Source organism: Micropterus dolomieu, linkage group LG13, assembly GCF_021292245.1.
Source record: "Micropterus dolomieu isolate WLL.071019.BEF.003 ecotype Adirondacks linkage group LG13, ASM2129224v1, whole genome shotgun sequence".
NCBI classification, from domain to species: Eukaryota; Metazoa; Chordata; class Actinopteri; order Centrarchiformes; family Centrarchidae; genus Micropterus; species Micropterus dolomieu.
Genome location: NC_060162.1, coordinates 24,524,033 through 24,543,076, shown reverse-complemented (window position 1 = coordinate 24,543,076; position 19,044 = coordinate 24,524,033). Strand labels below are relative to the sequence as shown.

Sequence of the window (19,044 nt, the reverse complement as noted above, 5' to 3'; positions counted from 1 at the left end):
TGCTGGTGTTTTAATGGAACAGTCTGTCAGAGAAGGCGCTTTCATCTTGAATTGTTTTCAAGAGCTTGTTAAAGAAAGCTAACTGATGTTCAGGGGTTCTCATCAATATTTAATCAAGCTGAGAGAGAGAAGTTTCTTAGACAAACTTGTAGTAGCTTGTACCCATCAACGGCCTGCCATTGTTCTACTTGGAGCTCCTGGTTGTGTAACGACAGCACGGGCTAATGAACTGGCTTTGTCGTTACATCACGTAATGCATTATTAATCTGCTCAGTGAAATGAAACTACCCATGGTAATCTTTCCTTTCTGTCCACAGAACCCGGTCATGGAGGAGACCGTGTGGGAGCAGTACACCGTGACCCTGCAGAGGGTGAGTCCCATCTGCACCAAAGCATACCAGACCTTATCTCAGTACAGTATTTACATTTTAGCCATGAACGTGCAGGCTGTTACACCCAGTCCTTCACAGGGAATGCATTTAAATTATTAGTTTGACACGTTGCAGTCAGCAGTCATCAACGGTTAAGAGAGCAAAGCGCACTCAGACTACACATGTAACAGACATTTCCCCTGTCCTCTGAATGAGAGCTGGAGTAAATGTATGCAATCATTTATTCATTAGTTTAATCCTCAGAATTATGATTAATTAGCAGATGTCAGATGAAAGCTGGAGCTCCCTGTATGGTGGTGTGGAAAACCAACATGGCAAGATCAACTATATCATAGGGCTGGGCAATAAAACAATAATGCTAATTATTGCAATATAATTTTCCTCAATAACATATAACAAATGTTTGATTTAATTCATTTGAATCACGAACGAATTAGCACTTCGTTTTTCTATTATATTTTGCTGAGGAACAGGGACTGAGAAATCTTTCACATATTTTACTCATGCATATTTGGTGAGAAAAGATTTTATCATAATTGTTTTGAATGTTCTACCTCTAATTTTTAAAGTGATTCACTGTTTGGCAAATGTTTGTCATGTTGTGACCATGAAGAATAGTTTAAAACCACAATAACCTTCACTCAGGAGCAAAAATCATCCATTAAACTTGAAAGAAATAATGATTTGATATTTATCGTGATTACGTTTTTGGCTATATAACTTTTTTTTATATATATCTATATACAACTATGGTAAACATAGTGGGGCAATTAGCCGCTAAACAGCCACATATTTCCATCAAGAGTTGGTAGAGACCAAATCTGAGCTGTAAGAATGACCATTGATTGGACTTGGGTTCTGCAGGGGGAATTTTGACTCATTACCACAGCATCATAAAGGTTTGCGTGAGTAGACACCAGCAAATTAATATTGTAAGCTAATCTGAACGGTGTGCACGCAGAATGACATCTTTGTCCAAGAGAACACTTTTTGTTCATTTACTACTTTTGCCTTAACGAATATACAATTGGGGGCGTTTCAGTTTTATTGTGCAAAGTAATGGGAGGGTAACATGCAAATAGGTTTATTTATTACAGCAATGTGATCTAACAAGGCTACAAGCAATTTTATGTGAGTGCAACAGCATCTGTATTTAATACGTTTGAAAGGAAGGTGCAAACTGCCAAGTGTTGCGCAGAGATGGCTGCTGTTGTTGTTGTGAAAAGGCGACCCAGCCGTAATAAAAGAACATGTAGAGAAATTAAAAATATTAGATGATATTATTCTATATCCAATGTATAGAAATAAAATTATATTTTATTTATGCGATGAACTATATGAATAGAATTGGGTTGTTTTGTATTTTCCTTGAAGCTTTGGGAGTACTGTTGTATTAACATTCATGCCAATACAGCAAATTTCATTTCGACCTAACTTCTTTTCTCCGGGAGATGGAAGAATTTAGACAGTTGCGTGGCACTGCGGAGAACCCCCTGCTGCAGTAGTGCATGGATCACGTATAAAATTCATCCAGCCAAAGGGAACGATCACCAACTGTTCACAGTGCGGCAGTCGTAAAGCGACACAACCCATTGTAGGTATCGGAGAGGGAATGGGGCGTTGGGGTGTACAGGGACTGGAGATCGCTGAGCGACCGGGCACGGTGTGGACGGTCGGTGATTGTTCCCTCTGGCTGGATGAAGCACGATCTGCTGGCATTTCCTCACGTCTGGGTCCTTCCAGCATACTGTAGCTGTTTCTGCTGGGATTTCCAAAGCAGTGTTTCAGGTGTGCTGTCCCAAGTACTTAGTGTAATCTCAGGCAGGATGGCAGGTACATATGATTTCCACATACTCGGGATGCACTGAATGAAACAAACAAACATTTTTATGCGGTGGCTGCTTTCTTTCCCGACTCTCCATGGGGAAAACCATTAAAACATGCAAAACCCTAAATACTGCCACCTCAAGTGTGTTTGCTCCTGTTGTCATCTACGCAATACTTCTAAGTTGATCACCCATAACAGTTACTACAATTGCACGTGCAATATTTTAGAATGCACACTCAATTTAGTACTTAGTATTTGAGATGTTAATAAATAAATCCGGCCCATATATAGTAATTTGAGAAATATAAAACCCTAGTTTTATTTAACAGAAGCCACTGGTCTCAAGTGTTTAGTGTCATTTGAACGTAAGCAACTATAAAAGTCCTTTGTCCAAAAAAAATGCTGTCTAAGTTAAATCATGAACTATGAGATACTGACACATTCTCGTTGATAGTAGTAATAATCGCTATTTACAGGCGTGTTACATCTTCGTGCCACATCTCGCCACCAGCCAAGTGGACCAAGTTCTACACTGCTGTTAATGTGAAACACGTGTACGGCTATGTGAGCAGAGCAAACCAGTTGAGCTTAGGTAATCATGCTGATGAGCTCATTGTCTCGTGCTGCGGTTCACTGAAGCCAGAAAAGCAGATTTAGTGCAAAAAGGTCCTCTGCCGCAGGCGTGTGACCCCCGACTCTCAGCCCCGCCACAGCCAGCTGTCACATTCTGCTTTGTGCATGTACTTTTTGGTCTCTTCTACCATTTGTTAGCGGAGTAGCATTTTTCACATCTCTTGCCTTTTTTTTTTATTTTTTTTTTTAAGAAAAAGTAAAGGTGCATATGGTAATCATAACTTTACCACACAGAACTGACTAGGATTAACATTAACAAGTACAGCAAAATATAGTTATAACTTATTTTAGTAATTACAACATACACAAAACATATAAAGCACACAAAGCTAATAAATATCTCGGGTAGCAGACATTGCAAACAGATGTTAATGGACAGAAGATGAACTGGAGCTTTATGTGAATAATGAGTAATGTTTTCTGTTTGAACATAGTTAAAATTTATTTATATTCAATAGCCAATACTCGAATAAACAGGTGAACTTATTTTGTTAATGTGTGTACTGTACGGTCAGATTACCAGATGCAAAGTAAAAACAAACATGGAGGAAATGAACACAGAGGCTGAGATTTTAGAGGCACTGTTTGAATCCTGGCACTATTTTGGATTTTACTTTTTAAATGGCAAAGCAAGGGTTGATTTGATAAATGATGTTTGTTAACTCAAGTGTGGACACATCTGGAAGAAGAAATTAGACTATCTGTTGCTTTAACTTTCAACCGACTGGAAACAATCTGACCGATCAGAGAACCCAGCTATCATCCAACTTCAGAGACACACTTCTTAAACATCGTCCTTCTGAATAACTGAGAGTTACATTTACCAGCAATGGAAAAAATAACCAGAAATCATCAAATACCTGTCATACTTGAATAGGAATTATGTACAGTAACAAGTGGCAGTGGGAGAGAGCCATTCTTTCACTGGTTCTTTATTAAAAAAGGCATCAGATATTCCAGTACACACACACACACACACACACACACACACACACACACACACACACACACACACACACACACACACACACACACACACTTCCAACTTGTTTCACATCATTAAATCCCATCATCTCTCTCCTCAACCGCTGGTGTAAATAACATAACAGTGACAGGCTTCCTCGGCTTCACTGTCTGCTGTCATTTTTAAAAACCTTTCATACCAGTGTGGTTTCACATTGGTTGGAAAAACTACAAACCATCTTTCTGTGTGGAAGAGAATACTGGCCGGCCTCTCGGGCTCATAAAACCTTTTGTTTTCAAGGTAAAAACAAGGGTCAGATCATGAAAAGCTGACATTTTATTTTCCAGTTTAAAAACAAAACGATTTGATTCTTAACTTAATATTTTATTAACAGCAAATAAATAATATTTAAGATTTTTCTAGCAGAGTGACTGTCTCAGCTACTTTTTTGCCTGTTTGTTTCTCTGCTTGCACTTTCTCCCTCCCTCTGCCTCCACGGCCATCTGCTAGAGACAGGGGGAAGTGGTGAATTGTGTGGTGGTGTGTGTAGTTTTTTTTTTTTATTTTTTTTTTTAAGTACAGATGGAAGAGGATAAAGAGACACGGTCATCAAATCTCTGACCTAATCTCATCTGGGCAAACTAGAGCAGTGGCAGGTAGAATCATTCAACGCCGTAACACGTTTCCAAAGCAAGGAGCCTTTAAAAACAGTTGTTTGAAAGTGAAAAACACCCCTTGCTGATGTACACATGTGACGCATCAGAACATTTTGAAGCTGAGCATTAGCGTAGCTGTTTATGCCACAGGACACGCAAAGCCATAGAAAATTGCAGGCACTGAACTGCTGTACAGACATACATGACTCCATTATGCACAACTGTAATCACAATCACAGTCAAAATCCCTTTAATCGCCACGCACAATAAACATGCAGCCATGATAATGCTGTGTGAGCTGACACACCGCACAGGGATTACAGGATCGCTCACACACACACATTTAGACACAGAATAGATGGAGACTACACATGATTTAATTTTTTCCTCTCAGGATCCGAAGATGGGCTTTGGCATCGCAGTGTCAGGTGGTCGGGATAACCCCAACGAGGAGAGTGGCGAGGTGTCCATTGTGGTGTCGGACGTCCTGCAGGGAGGACCAGCTGATGGCTTGTTGTTGTGCGTACTTTTATTGGTCATCCTTCAGTATAAATCCCAGAACTCTGAAACTCAAAACATTTGCAGACTGTGAAACTGTTTGTCATTAGTGAAATGCTACTGGAGTGACAAACGTAACGGCTCTATTTCAAGTCATTTCATTCAGTTAGGACAGATTATTATTATTATTATTATTATTATTATTATTATTGTCTAATCTAAACTTAGTTAAAGATACTTGGAAGAAAATACTGCACCGACTGCACCAATCTTTTTTGAATTTTTGACATTACATATGGTTTTGAAATTATGCATTTTAGAACACTTATAATATTTATAATTAATTCAGAAGTGTGTCACTCTATATTATTCAAAATATGTTAAATCAGTTAACATCTATATCTTTACAAGTCTTCGTTAAAATGTGGCCAACATTCTGTAGATGGCAGATATATCAAGTCACCTTCTCTGGAGATACAAATGTCCAGGGTTCCAAACCCCAGGTGGTTGAGTCCTACTTGCCAACAATGTCGCAAATCATGCATGTGGTGTGGTTTCAAGTGGTCACTGAGGTCATATTAAGTTGAAGGTTGCCTAATGTGACCCACTGTCAAAATTTTAAATTTTCTCTGCTAAAAAGTGTTTGTGCAGCAAAAACCAAACATTCACATTTAGCACCCTGAGAATACCTAAAATAACAAACTGTTTCAGTTAAGTTTAGTATGTTCGGCTCATATCAACCCGTTTGTGTTTAGTGAGAGTGATCGAGTGGTGCAGGTGAACGCAATCCCCATGGAGGGGGCCACCCACTCCTTTGCTGTCCAGACCCTCAGGAAGTGTGGCAAAGTAGCAAAAATTGTAAGTGAAGCTTTTGATTTGTTGTTTGAACCTACTTTTTGTTTTATTACTTAATAAATGAAGTGTTAATTGAAGTCGCTTACAATGTGAGTAAGATGATGTGTGTTTGAAACTGGTCTGGAAAATGTAATCACTTATATTGATTCCCCTCTCTCTCCTAATGTTTGTATGAGCTTGATGTTTTTATTGATTAAATCTTTGTCTCTGTTAATCAACAGACAGTTAAGAGACCCAGAAAGGTTCCAGTCAATCTGATGAATCGTCCCCCGTCACCTGATGACAGAGTCTTCAACAACGACTACAATGATGATTACAACTACGAGCCGGAACGGCGCAGTGTGTACAGCGTGCCAGACCACAGCCCGGAGAGGGAACGAGGGAGGGGAGGCTACATGGATTCCGGCTACCAAACACGTGAGCGGGAATATGACCGCCGGGAACGCGGCAGGAGCACGGAGAGGGACCTGAGCCCGGACCGGCCGTACAGGAGAGACGGCAGCAGAGGTCGCACTTTGGACAGCGAACGCAGCCCGGATCGGCCCCCAATGCTCGGACGCGACTACAGCCCAGACAGAAGGTACCGCAGCGAGCGCACGTTAGACCGAGACCACAGTCCAGATCTGCGGTACCGCAGCGAGCGAGCCCTTGACCGGGAGCACAGCCCAGACAGACGCTACCGCAGTGAGAGAACACTGGACCGCACCAACAGCCCAGACCTGCGGCGCAGACGTGACAGCCACAGCCCGCCTCGAGGCCAACACGCCTTCGAACGAGGACGTGAATACATCCCCAGTGACGCCAGGAAGTACGACGAGCCAATGAAGCGGAGTGGAAGCAGAGACCGTCTGGAACGCTCGCCATCACCTCCCTCCATTGCCATACCTGTGCCCCGCCCTGCCCGGGACCTGGAGCCACTGGAGAAACCCCTGAATGTACTGCTGCTGAAGAACCGGCCCAACGAAGGTGAGAAACTATCAAACCTTGTTATGAGTTACTATTGTTAGGCTGTTAGACTCCATTCTGAGGAACAACATATGTAGTTGGTACTTTTTCAAACAGATAACGCAGTTTGTTTTTTGTTACAGCAAGTAGGACTGGGGGTATTTTCTTGAAATTATAAAACGTTTTAAAATTTTAAATTACCTGTTTCTGTACCAATGCCAAAGCGAGAAAACTATTGCATCTGTCAAAGAACATGGAGGAAGAAGAAGATATATTTACTGTATATTCATAACTGTCTGATCAGAGAATTGGAAGAAGTAAATGAGCACCAGTCAGATCAGATATTCGATGCCAGCTGTTTGGGCATCTGGGAAACTGTTTCCTACTAAAAATTGTATGCTTTGACAGAGCATTTTTAATAAATGTAAAAATTCTTTTTTTACCATCTTTTCCAGAGTATGGCCTGCGTCTGGGCAGCCAGCTCTTCATCAAAGAGATGACCAACACAGGGCTTGCCAACAGAGATGGGAACTTGCAGGAAGGAGACATTATATTAAAGGTAGGGTCAAGGTTTGTCCTCAAAGTGCAGATCGTGAGCAGGCTTCAGAAAAGGATTGAAAATGATTATGTTCATTATTAATTAATCTCCCTCACTGTCTCATTTTGTTTAATATTTGACTCCTGTAAATGTCAAAAATACTGAAATATGCTCATGACAAGTTTCCAGAGGCAAATGGGATGTTTTCAAAAAGCTTATTGTTTTGATCAACACTCCAAAACAAAAGATATTCAATTTAGAATTAAATAAAAAAGAATAGAGGAGCAAATCCTCACACTTGAGGACTGGACAAAGAAAATATTTAGCATTTGTGCTTAATAAATTACTCATTTGAATATCAAAATTATTTTCACATCTTAATAAAAATAAATCAAAAGAAGATCTCTGTCTTGTTTTATTTCAGGGCAGCATCAAAGTCTCTGACAGTATTTTATCATGATCACTCTATCTGCAGAACAACACTGCCTGAATACATAACTGCACAGGGTTCATACTAGAGCATTGTTTCTTTGTAGTTAGGGCAGTGATAAGCAATTTGAATGTGTCCTAATTCTCTCTCTCACTCTCTCTCTCCCTCTGTCAGATTAACGGTACAGTGACAGAAAACCTGTCTCTCAGCGACGCAGGGAAGCTGATCGAGAAGTCTCGCGGGAAGCTGCAGCTGGTGGTGCAGAGGGACAGACGGCAGGTGCTGATCCGAGTCCCCCCGATGGTCGACAGCGACTCGGAGCTCGATGGTGAGCGACAGTCGAAACTGAAAAGCAGCCGATCCTATCCATTGTAGAGGCAAACCTGGCGAGTGGCCACCACCATCACATATAAAACCCACTGCGTATGAACTTCATACCGACACATGAATCAACTGTGGAAACGTTATTGCCATTATTGTTGTTGTAAATGTCCACCAAACCTGTTTACCCTTCATAAAATAAAAGATTTACTCACATCAGTTTTTAGTATTCTTGAAATACTTAATGTGTCCAAATATTTTACATTGCAGTACTGTGAGCTAACCAGAGATTCACCAAACCGTCATCATTCCTCCACCGTTGTGATTACCCACTCTTTTATACCTGATTTTAATGTCACATGACCAGATGACATGCTGTGATTGGTCAGAACCAATGTAGATAAGTGGTGTGAGTGGATTGTTCGCTGACCAAATGTTTGCCGGGGGGGGGGGTATATCCGGAAGACTTGTGACCCATTTTGTCTGGTTTTGGGACGGTGTGTGTTTGTGTGTGTGTGTGTGTGTGTGTGTGAGTGAGAGAGTGTGTGTCTATGTGTGAAAATGCTCACTAGCTTTAGGCAGGGTGATCTAATCCCCCGTCATAATCCTGCTATTGGATATAACAGAATTTCATTATGTTAAGGTTAGCCCCACAGCAGCCCTCTGGTTTCTGTCATCCAGGACCCCTCTCTGTAAAGATCTCTAAGAAAATAGGGACTGATTGTGCGTGTGAGTACAGATTTTCAGCTCAGCAAGCTTCAGATCACCTGTTTTGCATCTACATCTAATTTTGCTTTGTAATTTTATTGCTGCACTTCATCAATCCTGCCATGCTAATGCAATCTAGCCTTTATATCTAAGTTTAAAGTGCTTGTCGTAGTTCAGTGTATGATCAAGATCCGTGGAGCTGGCACATATAATTACTGGGCGTGCTCCACTTTGTGTAGGAATGTGACCTTCATTTGTGTTGCACCTTTGTGTGTTTGTGCCTTTTCTGCTTCCATGACCTGTGGGCCATTTCAGTCGTGTAAAAGCCACATTATGTATTTAAAAAAACAAGAAAAAGAACGAAAAGGAAACCCATCAGGGAGAAATTAAACACTTTACTCTTCCAGACATGGTTTTTACTGTTTACCTGAACATGAAGACACTACGGAAGCCAAAGACCTCATAGACAGTTTGTTGTTGTGTGTTGCAGATATCTCAGAGATCGAGTCGTACCGCTCCTACTCTCCACAGGATGACAGGCGGGGCCACCACTCCGACCTCTCCTCCCACTCATCCAATGAGAGGCTTAGAGAGAAGCCCAGGTAAGGTGTCATTAAATCTTCCGCCACGTGAAGGAAGTGTTTCCCCTGCCTAAATATTGAACTGCTGGATTTATAATACTGCTTTACTAAGATTTCCCAGTGTTTTTATTATCTGTGCTGTTAAATACAGCAGACAAATCAGGATAATGCAGGATTATGTTTATTTATGCTTCCTTAGGCTTAGCCCAATCATCACAATAAATCTGATGAATGGAATTCCAGTGGTGATAATTATCATCTTCTTATCTTGTGGATTTTAATATGACTAGGAATTTCTCTGCATAGCATAAGTGCTGTAACGTTTGACTTGTCTGTATATTTATTTATTTTTTGTCAGCCGTTTTGCCTTCATCTTGACAGTATTGACTGACGGGACCTTTTGTGGCTCAGGCTTGGCGGTTGTCCTAGATCATCCTATTAGAGATTTGACATATCATGATACTTTACTTTGTGACATTACCAGAGAGGACCCACCCAACAGGCTGGCAAAAATGGGAGCCATGCCGACACCATTCAGAGTTCCCGACCGAGCTGTTGAAGATATGCCCCCTTTGCAGGCAGAGAGGGAGGAACCGCGCGCAGAAACACCACCAGGTAAACGCGTGTCTCCTTCTGATCATGATCAAAGCTTTACAAAGCTTTGATCATGATCAAAGCTGTGAATGCTGCACCTTGAAAACATGATGTTTCTTTTCTGTTTCTGCAGTACCGGTGGTCACTGTCCCAAAGGTTCGTGCTCCTCCTAAGGTGCCACTGAAGCCGAGCATAGAGGACCAAGAAGTATATGGGTCAGTGCATCGCATGTTATGAGGGTGACACTGTCTAGATTTCTGACCACACATCTAAGCCAGAGACCATAATAAGGATTGTTTATGAATTTCTTTCTTTTTTCCTTCCACTTTTTGGGACTATGTGTAATGGAGTTTTGCTTTCATCGTCCAGGCCGAACACAATGATGGTGCGTTTCCAAAAAGGTGACAGCGTGGGTCTGAGGCTGGCGGGGGGGAATGATGTCGGCATCTTCATCGCTGGCGTTCAGGAAGATAGCGCGGCCGAGCAGGAAGGTCTCGTCACAGGAGATCAGATCATGAAGGTGAGACTTCTTTTATTCCTCAAACACCTGCAGATAAAACACTCAGATGGCTCAACGGCACAATCAAGATCCTCATTAGACCCAGACCCAGGGTGTAGGTACCTAAACCTTAACTGAGAAGTTAGCAGCCCTTCATTAACTGGAGTGCCAGTGATCTGGTATCTTATTCCTTTGTGTGAAAATGGCCTATTTGATCTGCTGGCCATGTTGTATTTAAGTCTATTCTACAGTATACTATACCACTTGTTCTAATGGTATTTCTTGTCTGTTTTATCTGTTTCAGGTGAACAACATGGACTTCAGAGGCATGGTGCGTGAAGATGCTGTCCTCTACCTCCTAGACATTCCGAAAGGAGAAGATGTAACTATTCTTTCTCAACGGAAACCTGAAGGTACTGTGTAGTGGGGATGTATTGATCAGACTTTTTCCCTCCCCTATACCCGATACTGATACCTATACCTGGGTTTTGGGTATCGGCCGATGCTAAGTAGCGGTCCGATACCGGTGTAAAATTAATAAACTGTATTCCTCACTGTGAGGAAGAGACTCGGAATCATTTATGTGTATGTAAACATCAGATTTCACTTAATTGAATTGAATAGGTCAGCCCTATATCGAGCTGTTTGAGTCAGGGCCAATATCAGTGTCGGATTTATGCATGCCTGCTATATAGATAATAGCTGCTAATGAAACTAATAGAAATATATATTGCTATTGATAACAGATTTTTTGAAAATGAAAGCTAAATGCAGCAGATAAATACGAGCGCACACTAAAGTTGACAAACACCTGTGCATATACTTAAAAGGCATAAAAAGGCTAACATAAATTCAACAGCTTTTGTAGTGGAAGTCCAAATTAAGATGCACAATCAATATATAGCAGATTCAGTGAACTGTCCACACCAATGACAGTATAAAGTTGGGTGTGTCTGTATAGCAATAAATATTTATGCTAGATTTTTGAATACATTTACAGAGATGCACTGTGTAGATTGATAAAAGCAATGTACTCCTAATTGAACCCAGAGGTACACCAAATCCACCGTCAGGTTGAGTCATTTATATAGTTTTAGTTGTTAGCGGGATGTCAAGTCGATACCAAAATTCTGGAAATATGACGGTACTCATTTTTCTAGGTACCGGGGTTCCAACGCGTGGACGATGCCGACAAGTGCAGCTGCAGCGATCGCACCGTCGTGTATGGAGACCAGGGTTCAGTTTAAGATTTAACATTTGTCGGTTTTCGTGTCCGATACCTTCGTAGCTCCGGGTCAAAGCCTCGGTTTCTCTCAGTTTTGTGATATGTTGGAGAGCTAATTTAGGCAGACATTTCACTGTTGTGATCAACTCAAAATCACTAAAGATGACGAGCGCAAAGAACTGAATGTTGTGACTGTCACTGTAGGCAGAGTTAGGGACCGTCTTAAAAGTGCAATACGACCCATTTCAATCTTCAATTACTTTTTTGTCTTACTGTTACCTTGTTTGGGGTCCGCTCCTTGGACTTCGTCCCATGCTATTTTCTCTCTCTTCCTCCACTTTGCAAACAGCGCCATCACAATCATGTTGTGTTCACTTGATCACAATGTAAGCGCGATGTGCAACTGTGCAACTGTGCAATTGTCCGTGCAAAACAGTGCGCTATAAAATTATATGGATTAAACGAAGCATCGCTGCAAATAATTAGTGTCCATGCTTCTTGGTAATCGTTACCACCCTTAAGCATTTCACACCTGTGACTAGTTAAGTTAAAAAGTTAAGAAAATGTATTAATTCATTAGTTATGCACATTGTAATGTTGTAATTCCAATAGCTTGCTCATTTATGAATATTTTGACATCAAACCACCTTCCCTCTGTCCTGAACATCCACATCCACTCACAATTCTCACAGCTGTTATTTGTTATTTTTTTTATAAGGTTCAAATGTTTTAATTAAAGAGTGTATGTTTGCAGTACGTGGGATTTATTGTTTTGTTTTTAACCGTATTGAATTTGGTATCGTGATTAATGGAATTTCACTCGTATTGGTATTGACTACTAAATTTCTGATATTGTCACAACCCTAGTTGTTTTTGTAGTTTTATGGTCTTTAGTACTAGACCTTCAAGGTCAGTAGTAGGATTATGCCTTGTTATACTCAGTGTGGCTCATGTGGCAGAGCTTGTTAATTGGAAGATTGGAGGTTCAATCCCCGGCTCCTCCAGGCTGCATGTTGAAGTGTCCTTGGGCAAGATACTGAACCCCGAATTGCCCCCGATGGCTTAATGCCACCCCACTTAATGTGTGTGAATGTTAGATTCTGTTTGAGCACTTAGGCTCAGTTATGAATGTGTGTGAAGGTGCTATACCAATACAGAGCATTTACATTTACTTTCAGTGAGTAGATAGGCCCAGAATGACCGGGTGCCCCCCACCATTTGTCTTCTTTCAGTGTACAAGGACATTTTAGCATCTGGCAGAGGCGACTCTTTCTTCATCAGGACCCACTTTGAGTATGAGAAGGAGGCTCCTCAAAGTCTTCCTTTCACCAGAGGAGACATTTTCAAAGTGACAGACACACTTTATGATGGCAAACTAGGCAACTGGCTGGCAATCCGCTCTGACAAAGACAACCAGCTGCTGGAGAAAGGAATTATCCCCAACAAGAGCAGGTATGTGCAGGGACGGTGGTCATGTATGTAGGGTATTTGTTAAAATAATTGGTACTATTATTTATTTATATATATATATATATATATATATATATATATAAAAAATCTGTAATGTTAGTGTTGGTCATGGTAGCACAAATTCCAGTGATTAACTGGTTTTGGATCAGTTGGCTACAACTGATTGCTCAGATCAGCTCTACGGTCCAGCATAACAAGGTCTCTGCTTCCTCAAGAGACATACAAACCATGTAGGGTGGAAAGTTGAAACTTTAAGAATGACCAAACACAATTGGTTATTAGATGTGGTGCTGACTAAAACAACTTTTTATTTTGTGTTACAGAGCAGAGCAAATGTCCAACGCCCAGAATGCTGCTCGGGCAGCATCAGGCAACGACAGAGGAGACTTCTGGAGGTTGAGAGGTCAAAGGGCCGCAAAGAAGAAAGACATGCGCAAGAGCAGGGAGGACCTGAGCGCAGCTCCGGTCACAACACGATTCCCTGCCTACGAGAGAGTGGTGTTACGTGAAGGTACCCCCAAAAAAAGTTTATTCTACAGTTTGACACGGAATGTATTTTGCAGTCATTTGTTTATCCTGTGTACTTGTAGCTAAGTGTGTGTTCTGTTTGTTTGTTTCAGCTGGTTTCAGGAGACCTGTGGTGATATTTGGCCCTATTTCCGATGCAGTGAATGAAAAACTGGCCAACGACATGCCGAACATGTTTGTCGTCGCCAGTAAGTGCTTACATTATCACCTCTTCATTGAAGTTTTAAAATGTATGGAGAACACTCTGTGTGCCTGTGTAGTTTAACATAAATATTGAATTTGTGAAAGTATTTTAGGATGACGAATTCTTGCTCATGTATCATTTCTTTCCCAAGAAACGGAGCCGAAGGATGCAGGAAGTGAAAAATCCTCCGGAGTAGTGAGACTAAACACCATCAGACAAATCATTGAACAGGTATACTATTAAACCAAAATGCAGCTTCATGAGAATACTGTAAAAATCATCTAAACTTCATCCACCTCCCCGTTTCCTCAGGACCGCCACGCTCTGCTGGACGTGACTCCCAAAGCTGTGGACACTCTGAACTACACCCAGTGGTATCCCATTGTCATCTTTCTGAACCCAGACAGCAAACAAGGCGTCAAGACCATGAGGAACCGCCTCGTACCCGGCTCTTCCCGCAGTGCACGCAAACTGTATGAGCAGGCGGTCAAGCTGAGGAAGACCTGCTCACACCTTTTCACTGGTAGGTTTTATTAGGAGAATGGCTGTTATTCTGACAATAATAATTGTATAAAAGTTACAAGGTGTACAAGTAAAAAAAAAAAACAAGACAAAGATCAAGAAAATGCTCTTTTAAACCATTATTTTTAATAAAGGATGCAAGAGACGTAACTGAATCTTCACTCCTCAGTTCCTTTAGCTGCCTTTTCTTTACTTTTGTAAAGATTTTGTTCAGGAAATTGTTATTGTCTCACCACCTTCAACTTAAGAGTACTCCACAGATTTAACATTGCAGTCATATATAATATAAAAAAAAATCACCCTCTCACCCTCCTCGCGGGGTGGTACGTGTCATCCTCAAGCTCAGGTCCTCTACCAGAGGCCTGGGAGTTTGAGGGTTCTGCGCAGTATCTTAGCTGTTCCTTGGACTGCACTCTTCTGGACAGAGACCTCTGATGTTTTACCTGGAATCTGCTGTAGCCACTCTCCCAGTTTGGGGGTCACGGCCCCCAGTGGTCCGATTACCACTGGCACCACTGTTGCTCTTACTTTCCACACCTTTTCTAGCTCCTCTTTCAGCCCTTGGTATTTCTCAAGCTTCTCGTGTTCCTTCTTCTTGATGTTGCTGTCGCCTGGGATTGCCACTTCTATCGCTGCAGCCTTCTTCTGCTGTTTGTCGATCACCAGTTTGTCAGTCTGGATCTCCCACAGGATCTTAGCTTGGTCATTCTCAACTACCTTAGGAGGTGTCTTCCATTTTGCCATTTTGCCACATCTGCCTTAGGCAAGGTCCTTAATGCCACCAGCCTACCTCAGGCATGAGTGAAACCGCAAATACAAGAGCCATTCCGCTTTTTGTGTATCATTAAGGTTCACACTGATTAACTGACATATTATTGGTGATCTTGGCCTAACTTGTGGTGTGTGTTTGTTTGTTTTGCGCACATGTCTAGCGACAATCAACCTGAACTCGGCCAACGACGCATGGTACGGCAGCGTGAAAGATTCCATTCAGGAGCAGCAGGACAGAGCTGTGTGGGTGTGTGAGGGCAAGGTGAGTTTTTTTTATGTGTAAATGACAAACTGCTGTTGATAGACATTTAAAAAATGACATATGTTTTCACGTAAGTTTAATGGGCTCCAAGAATAGACCATTGCATGAACATTGCAGTTATGTGAGTCAGAACACACCCAGAATTGAGTTTGTCACTTCCTCTCCTCAGTTGGACGGTTCAGAGGAGGACCTGGATCTCCATGACGACCGCATGTCCTACCTATCAACGATGAGCGCAGACTACCTGAGCATGGACAGCCGCCTGAACAGCGACTACGAAGACACAGCGGATGAGGGCGGGGCTTACACTGACAATGAGCTGGACGAGCCATTGGACGAGCTCCAGCCGGTGTCGGCCATCAGTCGATCATCTGAGCCCGTACTGCCAGATGAGGTGGGAATGCCCGCTGATACCATATGAAATACTGAGAGCCCCCCTTTTAATTGTCACATGTTTAAAAATGTGTGTGTTTGCACAATCTGACCGTGACAACCCGTGTGTGTGTGTGTGTGTGTGTGTGTGTGTGTGTGCGTGTGTGTAGAAACCTCACCCTGAACCCCGGGTTCGTATAAGAAGGGCAGGGAGCAGGGAGAAGACAAACAGAGAGCCCAGCCCTCCCCCCTCATTTGTCCCTGAACCCCCGAAGGTAAGAACCCCCCCCCCCACTCTTCCTCCCCAAAATCTCTATATCTACACTTTTCCTGTAATGAGTAATACCAAAGTATGTCAAATTCAGACAGGAAATTAGTTGGGAGCTACGATTGGAAAAAAGATATTGGAACTAGTTTTGAATGTAGCAAATTTTATTAAGAACATATGTTCAAAACAGTACAAAATTACACATTGAGCTAAATACATAGACATAAAATGTCAACAACAAATAATTAATCCAGTACTCATATTAATAATAAAGCAGATAAGTAAATGAAAACATAAATATGAAAGTAAATAAATAAAAAAATTTTTTTTTTGCTTCAGGAGTTATTCAAAGAAAATCAAGTAAAAGCCATCTGCACATTATTTTTCGAGAGAGAGCAAGAGAGAGATAAAAATGTTAAAACCTTTTTACTTGAATCCTTGGACCAGCCTTTAAAGGTTCAGTGTTTAAGTTCTAGTGACATCTAGTAGTGAGGGTTGCGAATTGCACCTCCCTTTCCCTACCCAAGCGAGCAGTATAGCTACGGAGACAGGACAAAGATCTATGAGATAAGAGATTGCCATTCAAGAAATTAGTTTTCTTCTAGATACATTAAGAAATTATATAAATGATGTAAAACCATGTTTTATTTTTAATATTATTGTTACTTTTTCATTAATAAACAGCCACATGAAGAAATGAAGTGCTACATGATACTCCTGTAACACATTATTTTACATCTTTGGAGCTTTGGCTCGTCTGGACTAATATACCAAAGTAAATCAAAAACTATCACATCTAGTGCATCAAGTATGACCACTGACAGATACCAGGACAATGTAAGCCTCACTGTTTCTGCACCACAGTCCATTATAAACCATATAATACATAAAGTTTACAAAGGCATAGTCAATTATCAAAGATCCTCTCGCTTTGTTTAATTAGATAAGCAATCTGTAAATAATATTAAAATGTATTTTAGAATTTTTTGAAATACAACAGAAACACAAAGTAGTACTGACAGCCATAATTTCAGTTTACGGTGCAACGTTTTTAATGGGCATTTAGCATGTGAAAGTACAAATTACACATTTGTGTGCACAGTGGGAAGCAATATCCAATAACATTTTTTTAATGCAAATTCGGAAAGTATTTATTATTGGTCACTTGATAGGGACACGGTCTTGTTACATATCACCATTAGCAGTAAAAAGAAATACATGTGTTCTACCAGGGCAGTAAAATGTGAAGTTTAGCTGCTGGTCTGAGCTTCCCTGAGCTGTTTGTCTCAGGAAGGTAACTGCACATTTCTGTTCATGTAACAAAGCCACAACAAGCTGGAGAAGAACTACATGAAGTTACAATCCAAAAACATATTTTTTTCCAAATTTAGCAGGCTAATCTGAGCTTCGATGCTGGAAGCTGCCGTTTTATTGCCAATTAGCAATCAGCTGATTCTAACGAACGTAACATACAAAGCCAAAGCACAGCGCTGGAGAATAAACCAATCCAACTAACAATAAATGTTTTTCTACCAGTCAGTAAAAGCTTAGCTGGCTGATGCTTCCATGCTCTAAGCTAAGGTTTTATTGCCAGTTAACGTTACTGATCAGCTGATTGTCTCGCTAAGGTAACCGACAAAGCCAAACCACAGGCTGGAGAATAAGTAGGCGACATGAAATTAATCCATATTTCACACCACTGACAGGGGAAACATGTCACGGCTCTCTGTGATTATGACCAGCTTTCATTTGCATCGCTAAAGTCTGAGTTAATTTAATAAAGTTAATTACCTGTCCAGCAGAAAACAGACAACTTCAGCTCCGCTTTGAAAACATCTGTCCCACATTAACGTTATGGCCTTCCATCTGGGAAAATCCACAAAATCCGTGATTTCTGTTGTCTGTCCCAACGCCGTCTGTGCTGTCAGCTCTCGTGCTAAATAACACGTGTGTGCTCCTTCATTTGTCCAAATGTCACTTCTCTTCTTACTTCTAATAAACCAGAGGACTACACAGGGACTGTACATTACTATTATTATTTCCTTCTTTGTAAGTATTCAATGTAGTGACGGACATCTACATCTACACTACCGGAATTACACAAGCAGAAGAAGAACGCCGTGATGATGACGTGTTTGTTCGTTGTCGGCTATGGTAGAAACATGACGACAAAATACAGCGACCTCCACAGCAGGGGGTGCCCGCGGTTATGTAGATATAAATGTCTCATTCTAAGATAATAAAAACATAACGGTTCATTATGTAAGGACTTTACACACCACTGAAAACATAGTTATGGATCTTATATTGCATTTCTGTCGATAGAGCCTCAGAAATATTACACACTGGACCTTTAAAACACACCTAGAAGTGCAGAACAGAAGCTCGCAGGTCTGAACAGGCGTTTTAATGTGAAGGAGCACCGTGCTGAAGCAGGACATCCTCACCAGAACCCATCAGGCAGCTAAATAACGGTTTCAAATGGTCCAAATATGAACATACCTTTCCTGTGACAGGTGCGGGCTCAGACTCGGACTGAGTCATCACGCAGCTATGATTCACACTCCAGCAGCACCATCAGCAGTGACGCAGCGGGCGGAAACAAGCCGCCTCCCCCTCCTGTGGCCCAGAAGCCCCCCGTCACCCGTCTGAACCAGCCGGAGGAGGAGGACCCCGCCGCAACATCCTTCCTGGGCAAGGTGAGACAAATTAGTTTCTATTCCAACCTGTTAATATCCACTATATTATTATTACTATTATATCCATTGAATATAGTTTATTTCTGTCTACCATTTTATTATGTATATTGTCTGCTACATAGCAGTAGTTAACAAATTCGTAGCAATACGTGCGTCGAAGCATAGCTGCATCCCGTGTTAGTGGGATTCCCCCGGACAAGCTCCTGCCACAAGACCGCGCCTTCGACCGGCTAAAGTTTGGGAGTATTTTAGACAGACACTCAACAACGTGCTGCTCCGTGAGCTCTGTGAACTGGAAATG

The 19,044-nt window shown here is 41.5% G+C and overlaps 1 protein-coding gene across 4 annotated transcripts in view; it reads left to right on the top strand.

Moving 5' to 3' along the window:
• Positions 1-19,044, top strand: part of tjp2a (tight junction protein 2a (zona occludens 2)) — a 50,797-nt gene that overhangs the window by 27,726 nt on the left and 4,027 nt on the right. For 2 of the 4 annotated variants that reach the window (XM_046066128.1, XM_046066124.1), the window contains 20 exons: positions 318-371; positions 4,868-4,992; positions 5,727-5,829; positions 6,048-6,792; positions 7,227-7,330; positions 7,914-8,067; positions 9,259-9,370; positions 9,834-9,964; positions 10,077-10,158; positions 10,313-10,463; positions 10,747-10,855; positions 12,900-13,119; positions 13,461-13,648; positions 13,758-13,853; positions 14,001-14,080; positions 14,162-14,372; positions 15,304-15,404; positions 15,574-15,798; positions 15,947-16,051; positions 18,561-18,743. In XM_046066128.1, coding sequence (XP_045922084.1) covers positions 318-371; positions 4,868-4,992; positions 5,727-5,829; positions 6,048-6,792; positions 7,227-7,330; positions 7,914-8,067; positions 9,259-9,370; positions 9,834-9,964; positions 10,077-10,158; positions 10,313-10,463; positions 10,747-10,855; positions 12,900-13,119; positions 13,461-13,648; positions 13,758-13,853; positions 14,001-14,080; positions 14,162-14,372; positions 15,304-15,404; positions 15,574-15,798; positions 15,947-16,051; positions 18,561-18,743 — 3,279 coding nt within the window. The remainder of the gene's footprint in view (positions 1-317; positions 372-4,867; positions 4,993-5,726; positions 5,830-6,047; positions 6,793-7,226; positions 7,331-7,913; positions 8,068-9,258; positions 9,371-9,833; positions 9,965-10,076; positions 10,159-10,312; positions 10,464-10,746; positions 10,856-12,899; positions 13,120-13,460; positions 13,649-13,757; positions 13,854-14,000; positions 14,081-14,161; positions 14,373-15,303; positions 15,405-15,573; positions 15,799-15,946; positions 16,052-18,560; positions 18,744-19,044) is intronic. The other 2 variants (XM_046066126.1, XM_046066125.1) reach the window with 1 other exon arrangement.